We start from the raw sequence: 10,015 nt of genomic DNA, 5'->3' as shown, positions 1-10,015 counted from the left end.
CTGGTGTTGGTCCACTGTGTTTTCTGAAGTCCACAGTCAATGCAGCCATCTACCAGGACATTTTAGAGTACTTCATGCTTCCTTCTGCTGACAAGCTCCATGGAGATGCTGATTTTATTTTTCCTGCAGGACTTGGCACCTGCTCACACTGCCAGAGGTACCAAAATCTGGTTCAATGACCATGGTGTTACTGTGCTTGATTGGCCAGCAAACTGGCCCAACCTGAACCCCATAGGGAATCTATGGGGTATTGTCAAGAGGAAGATGAGAGACACCAGACCCAGCAATGCAGATGACCTGAAGGCCACTATCAAAGCAACCTGGGCTTCAGTTACACCTGAGCAGTGCCACAGGCTGATCGCCTCCATGCCACGCTGCATTGATGCAGTAATTCATGCAAAAGGAGGCCCAAAGAAGGCATAGAAATAATACTTTTCAGAAGCCTGACATTTCTGTTGAAAATATCCTTTTTTTATTGACCTTATGGAATATTCTAATTTTTTGAGACGCTGAATTTTGGGTTTTCTCATCTGTAAGCCATAATCATCAACATTTCAAGAAATAAAGGCTTGAAATATTTCACTCTGTGTGTAATTAGTCTATATAATATATGGGTTTCACTTTCAGAAACAAGTGACAAAAATATTGAACTTTTTCATGATAATCTAATTTTTTGAGATTCACTAGTATAGAGGTTTTATAGTAACATATGCTCCCATCTAGTTACATCTCTTTCAGGGAAGGCCTTGCATATTTCAGCAATACAATGCTAAACCACATACCACAACTGTAACAGCAGCATGGCTTCAATGTAGAAGAATCCGGATGCTGAACTGGCCTGTCTTCAGTCCAGACCTTTAACCAATAGGAAACAGCTGGGGCATCATCATAAAACGAAAACTACAGCAAACAAGACCCAGGACTGTTGAGCAGCTAGAATCCTACATTAGACAAGAATGGGACAACATTGCTCTCCTTTTTCAATTTTACAATGGCCTGCTGGACTGAAGAGTTTTTCAGTCTGACCTTATTAAAATGTACAGTGGGATCCTGTATCTCAGGATTGATGGTTATTGTTCATTTTCACTGCTCAGAGTGTGCTTAAGGTCAGGGACAATGCCGTTAGCCAAGCCTTAACATGCTTTTATTGAAAAGTGATTCATAGAGTCTCCAGAGTTATTATGTAGGATGTCTTTTAGTATCTATTGTATGCAGTTAAAAAGTAATTACTTTGACTCAGCTGCTACATCCAACAGGATGCTTGAAAAACAAAGAAGTGTGAGCCTTTTGTTTTTGCTGGCAATGCTAATGGGTCACATCCTACTGCTGGAAAAAAAGATCTAACCATTTCACATCATTTGGAGCATTCTTTGATCTCTTTCCTTTGTGCTACCTGCAGTATCTCCTCTGTGTTGCCTGCACAAATACACACAGACACATCCTCACACAAGCAAGCATCAAATTTCTTATCCTCTCTTCCTTTAGAGTGACTGAAACCCTCTCCACTGCTGCGGCAGCTAGCATGCTCTCTCCAACATGACCTGTGTCAGAGTGTTCCTGCGGAAGCCCCCTGCCAACCCCCTCGAGACATCGTCCTTCCTCCTCAGTACCCATGGTGAGCTTCATTCCTTTCACTTTTTGTTAGACTCACTTCATGCCGAGGAAAATAGACTGTTGGTTTTAGAAAGTAGTTGATGATAGCTTGAAAATAGTTCTCATTATATTAACAAAAACATCAGGAGGAGCACATTGTCTGTCCGTCTCAATCCATCATAATAAGCACTAGAGCTAGGCAATTAATTGCAATGTCATTGTTTTGGAGGTAAGCACATTTGCAATAAACACTTTGCATAAGGCCTGGATTTATCATGAAAAAGGAAATTTTTTTTGTATACACAAGCAATGCTTTCTCTTCCAGCATGCTTACAATTTTACAATGAATGCTTTAGTTTAATGGCTGTGCTTTCAAACCATTTTGGTGTATTCAGCTAACTCTAAGGTTAGCTGTTGGTCGATAAATTCAATAAATGTAAATTTAATAGTGTAAATGCATATTTTCCTGTAATGGTACAGGCCTAATAAGAGTAAAGGAATGTATCCATGTTAAAGGATTGCATTACATATGCCTGCACCGACACTCGATCCTGCAGCAGCTCTCATGTGAGAAGCATATTTCTCACAGCAACAAGCCAGCTCAGATGTAGCAACAAGTAGTTTGGTCTGGTAATGAGACTGTCCCTCCTTATCCTGTGGCACCCTGAATCAATTATTAAGTAGGAGGAGGAGGAGGGAGCAGTGGTACTGTTTACTATGAGGCTAAAGCCTCATTCATTATCCAGTACTGATGAATATGCAGAAGGTAATACAGAGGTGCAGTAACAGCGAAAGGGAAGGCTGTGATGCCAGTGTGGGTGTGCCGTAACAGTTTCTGCGGGGGAAGTTCCAGCTGTTGCTGACTTTAAAGGTCTAAGAGAAAGATTAATTTCCACACAGTGTATAGAAATAAAACCAGGAGAATATGTCTTATTCAATATTTTTACTTTTTAAAAAAGGACATTCTTCCAGTGTTACAACAGATCCATGAAAAGTCCTAAAAAGTCGTAAGTTGGACTTTTGAAAAATTTAAGGCCTAATTTCTACTTAGGAGAGGCCTTCAACTTTAGGAGGCACTATGGAGAAGACATGTCTTCATCATCATCTAGCTAAATTAAATACAATTAATTCAATTTTGATAGTTCTTTTTTGCATATACTTGTTGTGATAAACATCACTGTTGGTCATATTGATAGAATAGAGGCATTTCATGTGCTAAAAATCATCAATAAAATTTGGAGATTTATGACCAAAAAAATATTTGTCTTATGTAGATGACATTTTATTTACAGTTCAGAGAACTCAGCTTTACCTGGTGTATCAAGAAAACTCAGATTGCTTTTGTTTTTGACCATTTGCTGCACAAAACATTGTGTTAAATTTTCTCACTTTAGGTATTAAAACTCTTAAAAAGTCTTAAATTTGATTCTTAAAAGTGTGTAGGAACCCTGCTCTTCAGTCATCTGTTCAACTAACGCTGGCCTTACATCAGTAGACTGCTAAAACTCAAAAGACTCTAAAAAGACTGACACCTGAGACCCTCTCACATCTGAAGACAGTTTGTCAGCAAGCCTTGGAGTTTTTAGTCTCAAACCAAGATTTTGCAAAGAATGGTGGTCACTAACTACAAGACCTGAATATGATTCCTTTTGAGATTTTTTCCCATCATGCATCTGGTGGAAATACCCAACAACAATCTTTGGGCAGAGAAAAAGATGTAGAAGGAGATGGAGATCGCCATTTACATCAAGTAGAAGCAAAAGGAAAGTTAAACACTGAAGCAACTTGGTATGTTACCGCAATAACCGCTGAACTATTTAAGAAACACTTCAGAATAAAAGTACTGTATGAAAAAACATGGGTAGTCTCACCACAGGAACAAACTGATCGAGCTTTTACTTTGAAAATTTCTGTGACAGTTTGCCGCACCTGTCGTGTCAGCCTGGAATAAATTCACAGACAAGGCACACAAACACACAGGTGCGGAGATCTGACTGCAGCTCTGATCAGAACAGTTTTTCAATCTCTTGAGTGGACATTCAGCGGCTCCAGACTGATCTACGTTCGCAAACATTTTTTGAAGAATGACGTGATTTAATGTGCTTACACAAACACCGGCTCCCATTGGTTGTGGATGACAATGATGTCACTGCAAAACACAGTTTGCATACGACCAGATTCAAGACTTACAAGAAAATCAAATGTGTGATATTTTTGTAAAAAAGTTAAGGCAATACTAGTTTACTTTTATAGCTCCAGTCTTGCATACATCAATTTAAAGGGCTTTACAGAGCAAAGAAACCCCAGAACATTTAGAGTATTAAGAGCATTAAAAAGAATTAGATTAAGTAAGACTGCATGGTGGTGCAGTGGTTAGTACTGTTCTCTCTATTCTCACTGGGGGCCTTTCTCAAACTGCTCCCACCCTCTCCTGCACTTCCCTCTCCATTTGCAGGAACTCATGGAAGAGTCGCCACACTAAAATTATGATATGTTTAAGATGTATTTTTTCTCCTACTGTGGAGTGATTTTAATGAGTCCGCCTAACATAAAGTTCAAATTTCTGTGGCAGTGATGGAAGATTGTCCCAAAGCCTGCTTCTCGGTTTAAACCCTCTACCTTAATGGAAGGAGGTTATGGAAAGAGGTTACTCCAGTACATTGACTCTCACTCTGGTACAGAGTTTATGCTGTACTGGAGGCAGAGTGAAGAGGAAGCAGTTTGAGAAAGGCTCTAGGTCTTCCAGCTTCCCCTCACACTCTAAAGACATGCTTGTTAGGTTAATTTGTGACTCTTAATGGCTTGTGGGTGAGAGCGCTAGCGTGCCTAGTTGTCTGTCTCAATATATCAGCCCTTTGGTTGACCAGTGATCAGTCCAGGGTGTACCCGCCCCTCTCACCCAGTGACAGCTGGGATCAGCTCCAAACCCCCCATGATCAAACAGGATAAGCGATGTGGATAATGTATGGATGACATTAAGCAAATGAAGCTACACAATCACTTTGTTTCATCCAGGGTTTATGAAGCCCCCCAAGTAGCCTAAGACAGCTTATGAGAGGTGTTTATGTTGTTGCTGGATTAAATTAGGTTTGAACCGTGGTGCATGAAAACCCCCTCTGGGCTTTATTCCAAAAAAAGGCTTGAACACCCTTCTTTACTTTCATATTGGTCTAACAGTTTTATATTTAACCCTTCAATCATCAAATGTTCAGCCTAAGTGTTTTGCTGTAGATAAATTTGAGTGATTTTGGTGGCCCTGTCAACCAATGCTCAGGATCCCTCCCATCTGGCATGCAATCCAAAACAGTCAAATTAAATCTTTTTAATCTGTAATGTTACGTTCTGGATGATCTTCCCACTTTTGTGCTCACTGAGTTCATTCTGATAGCGTGCCCTTTCAGAACTGGGTCAAACTTTTGCCCTGAGCTCGACTTCTTCCAGAAGTTTAAATTCTTCTGTCACCCTCAGGAAAAGATTTTCTCTGCCCAAGACTGATTCAAAGCCCCCAACTGGGTCGGGACCTGATGTTTTCATTTCCCTTGGTACCTGTAGCTTATCTACTGTATATATTTCACTTCTACAAATCCCTCCTGCAGTTCTTTACATTTTACTGTGGCAGTGACTTTACTGAGGTACTGTATGTGTACAGGCACTAGCAACTTTTGCGCACCTTTTCCACTTATTATTATTGCCATTAAACCAAATAAACACACAGAAAAACAACCAAAAAGACACAACCCCCCCAAAAAAACTGTGCTTGTATAAACAAACTGAAAATAGTCAAGTTTAATCCTGGGGCAACAAGCTTTGATGCATAACTATTGGCTCAAGTTGTTTCCTCTGTGTTTATGACTTTTGCTACCCTGCGTGCAGTCACACTAAAAATCTATCAGTGATTACAGCACCACTGACTCAGGCTGAAGAAATGCCATTGTTAGGAAGAGACATAAGGAAGCTGGGACGCTATATGGCTGGTTGTATGTGTGAGAAAAAAGACGAATGCTTGATAGTATGCAATTTGAGACTGTTTTCATAACCAGAATGTCTTTTCTTTCTTTGTCTTTGATAAGTTTTATCTCACTATGTTTTCAATTCTCATATTTTCAAGTTTTCAAACTATTCCAGTTGTTGACCTTTGCTAGACTGACATTAAAGCTCTGTAGGAGGTAGGGGTGTTAGAAAATATTGATACACATAAATGTTGCAATATTTTGTAGTGCGTTACTGTATCGATATAATATATATATATGTATATATATATATATATATATATATAAAATATATTACAATAATTTACTTTTTGTTGCTATAGTTTTATGTTATAATTTTAACCCCTGACTGCCAGTTGGCGGCAGACACCGCTAGCTGGCAGCAGGCATTTGATTCTTTCCTCTTCTCTTCTGGTTAGACAACGAGATCACGCCTTCAGGTCTGAGCAAGTGGCAACCTCTGGTCCTGAAAAATGAAGCCTATGTGGAAGTGCAAAAAATTGCAATATAGCGATTGTCCACTTGAGGCTGGCTGCAGGAACACTGGAAGTCCTGTCTGGACACCTATTAAACAGCCGGTTTTTACATTAAAAATAAATTGGTTTACAGCCTGGTTCAAAAAACCAAACTTGTCTCAAGAGCTGTTTGAGTCCGCCTATTGTAAGCAAACGGCTGACGTCACACAGGGTTTTATCCAGTTCTTTCTACAGTCTATGGGTCTGAGTGAGTCGATCACTATTGCCTACTAAGCAGAGCGGCTTCTGTAGCATTCATAGCAGATATGTGGACTTATTTTGGCCCCAGAAACACTAAAACAGTACAAACTTAGACAGGAGTCAAGTTGTTTGCAGGCTATGCCACACCAGAGGGAAATACTCAGACAACGCAACGAATCTGAGAGCAAGATATCATAGCGATAACACTGCAGCCAGCAGCCAACATAAAACAAGCCTGTTGAAGCTACCGCTGGTTTTTACTCCTGCTACCATAAATACACAGTCAGTACTACTAAGACCTGCTCCGTCTTAGTGTCGTTAAGAATGATGGCTTCTGTAGTACAAGAAAAAGACAGTGGCCCTCGTCATGCCCTCCCCCCCAACACAGGTAATCAGATTTAGGCTCACAAGAATGAGACATGATGAGATTTTACACATTTTTGTTTAATTTTGAAAAAAAATAAAATAAAAATACATGCACAGAAAATATGTCCTTTATACATCTGAAAGTCATGATTGCAAAGCAATTCAGGTCTATTAGGAAATGTTTAAACTAACTTTTCTTTTTTCTTAACAGGCTATCAATGCTTACGTACAGTTTGTCTTATCTAGCTCTGACTCAAACTGTACATTTTAATACTCTTCAAATCAGACTTTTCGTTTTAATAGTTTACCACCTCCTTAAATTATGCACCCATTGCTACAATTACAGTAATAATAAAAACATTTAGATTATTTTGAAAGTACTTTAAAACAGTTTACAACAGACTGAAATATGAATATAAATTGTATGATGTGTGTTTAGAACGATGCAGTTGTCACACTGATTATTCTAATCTTTGATAGTATCAAAAAAATCAATGCAAACACATGTTCCATTGTCTCTAGTTGTTGTATAATATTAGAGGTAATGTATAGTCATACAAATTCCCAATGCACACTTGCCACACCATTTAGGAACCACTGCTTAAAACTATCCCCTTGCTGCTATTCTCTATGGCAAAGAACTGGAGTGAACCCGTTGCAGGACATGTTCATTATCTCTAATCAGCATGTATCACCATACCTATCATAGTGCAGGCTCTGCATTGTGAAGCTTTTGGAAATCCCAGCCCTATATTAAATGAGAATGTGGAGAATGAATACTAAGCTCATGGAGAAGACATCATGTCACAGTGGAGCACAATAATGCACTTTTAATTAATGATTTGTTTTATTTTTAATCAGTAAAATTGCCATAGGGGTTATTGGTGAAATGGCAAACATTGGCCCCAGTATTCAGCCAGGCTGATCCTTTTTACCCCTAGTAAAAACATGTTTCACACATACACAAGAGTAAATAGCAAAGGGTTAAAATGTTCTTATTGGTCCATAGGGGCATCAAAATAGACATACACCTTACTGGAGTTTTAACATGTGGATTTATAGATATACTTTTTCAAGCTGAATTGACCACATTTGTATCCATGTGTCTTTTATCTCTCTCCCTAACCTCAGGATGGACACACCTGCCAATAATTGTGTGTAATTGATGGAAGCTCCTTGTCGTCATGATTAAAGTGCACTGAGCATTTCCGATGATTAAATATTAAACACAAGCTAAGGCCTTTTAGATATATGAAATGTGGGGTCTTCCAGAGACTGATTCCCTGCAGACCTTTTTTCTTTGCAGCTATCAAATAATACTGTTCTGTTCAGCGTATTGGCATCTGACATAATGGTGTCTTCCTCTGAGAATATAATGAACACAATAAATTTAATCTAGTCCTGAGATCAGAGATCCATGCCACTGCTTTTGGCAGCTTACACAGGAGAAGATGAGGCACAGGAAGTTTTATAACAAGCAAGACCATTAAAAGAAATTCACCTTGTGTGGTGCCCATCAAATCTGCTCTTTTGTTCCCTCGTGGATCAAATAGGATGAATTGGCAACCGCCCCAGTTGAAAACTTTAAATCCCATATGCACAGCAGTTTCCCAACTTTCTAAAACGTCTTCGTTACAGAACACTGATTAACTGCAGTCTCTTTCCGGGCTCCTTATTGCCGATAATTGCTGCTTTAACTGTCACATAAAGACCAACAGTGTCCCCTGTATGGCCCTTATTGGGTGCTGGTGGGGCACAGGGTTTTCAGATGTAAATGTGACAAATAGGCAGCACAGTCTTTTAAAGCAGGATGAGAAGAAGTGGGAGGTAGAGGAAAAGGAAAAAACATTCAAAACCCTGGTATGACCTTCTCTTCTTTTTTTTGTCATTAAATAGAAGACATATTTTGGGGTGGCATTCTTTACTCCTTCCTGAGTTTTCTTTGTGTATTTCTGGAGTGGTAAAAGCACACCTTATGAAAAAAGATGACCTGACCTTGGTGTCCTTTTCTTTAGTTATGGCCCTGGGTTGTTATCTGCCTTGAATCAGGACTGAAGCCTCAGAGCTACATGGCAGCGCAGCATCATTCTGAGTGACAGCATGGTGACAGGGCTGCTGTTACAATAACAAAGTAGGACAGCATTTCAAACATTTTTTTATGTGACAGAATCTGCAAAGTGGATGCTGCTGTTATGTTTGGAACTAGAAAAAATAACAAATAAATGTTAAAGTTCATCTTTGACATCTGACGAATAGAAGCGTGGCATTTTTGCAGGGAAAAAGTAGCTACAACATTTTAAAGTTTTTTTTTCCCAAACTGGAGCCCAGCTGTGGTTGTAAATTGTGAGTTTGGAAGGTGTAGCAAAAAATGAATTACACAAGGAAAGTTGTCACTGAATTTCTGTAGCAAAAAATGAATTACAAGGAAAGTTGTCACTGAATTTCTGTAGCAAAAAATGAATTAAAAGGAAAGTTGTCACTGAATTTCTGTACACTTGTAGCTTGGTCATTAGAAATGTGACTCAAAAGCAAACACATGAAAATGAAACTGAGCCTCTTCATTTTATACATTCAGAGTATTAAATATTTACTCAAGCACAATAGTTGAATTTGTCGTTTCGATTGGGTCCTGTCTAGATATCAACCTTTTATTACAACCTGTGCTCCAAAAGTACCGAATACTTTTGTTGTCAAGGGATCTCATTAATTTTTACTGCTGCCATAAAAAGTTTCATTTATTACGCTGCATTGCTTTAATTACTTTCTCTCTCTCTCTCTTTCACTCTGTAATGTTAACACTTCCCATGCACCAAAGGTTTGATTTCCTTTGACCTTAAAGTACTTCACCCGGACAATTTTGCCATGAGCTAAAGCACACTAAGTCATACAGTTAGCTGAGTCGGCCAGTGTGTGAGAAGTGTACTATGGCTATGTGTGGTGACCGCTGTGGCTAGAGGAATTATGTTTCAGGATTTGGCATCTGTCTGTCCCTCTGCCTGTTCCTGTGAATACACTATCTCAGAAACAGTTGGAGGTAGCATCTTTGAATTTTACAGAAACATCCAGGTGTTTCCTATGGAATGACATTTGAGCAGAAGGGTTAGCCGCCCCACCCTGCCTGATTTTCTACATTGATTTTATTTTTCTGTTGTTTTGGTGCTTTCAGAAGCATTTATTAGCAGTAGATTGTATAATCATGCGCAGGTATATCACTCGCCTTGTTCCATAATCAAAGCAGCTGAGCTGCATGTGTGATAAGGTACCTTCATCCATAAGAGCAGGAGTACAAGATAATGCTAGCTGCAAGAAGCTGCAGAAAAAGAGCTGAAAACAAACAGGATAAATAGCTCA

General features: G+C 39.1%; 1 protein-coding gene across 1 annotated transcript in view; it reads left to right on the top strand.

The window, feature by feature from the left end:
- The first annotated feature begins 1,536 nt into the window (after window positions 1-1,536).
- rgs3a (regulator of G protein signaling 3a) overlaps window positions 1,537-10,015 on the top strand; it is a 299,175-nt gene continuing 290,696 nt past the window's right edge. Inside the window, exon 1 of the mRNA XM_041810282.1 lies at window positions 1,537-1,615. Coding sequence (XP_041666216.1) covers window positions 1,537-1,615 — 79 coding nt within the window. The remainder of the gene's footprint in view (window positions 1,616-10,015) is intronic.

The sequence above is a fragment of the Cheilinus undulatus genome, linkage group 17 (genome assembly GCF_018320785.1).
Source record: "Cheilinus undulatus linkage group 17, ASM1832078v1, whole genome shotgun sequence".
In the NCBI taxonomy this organism is placed as follows: domain Eukaryota; kingdom Metazoa; phylum Chordata; class Actinopteri; order Labriformes; family Labridae; genus Cheilinus; species Cheilinus undulatus.
This window is presented reverse-complemented; position numbering and strand designations above follow the sequence as displayed.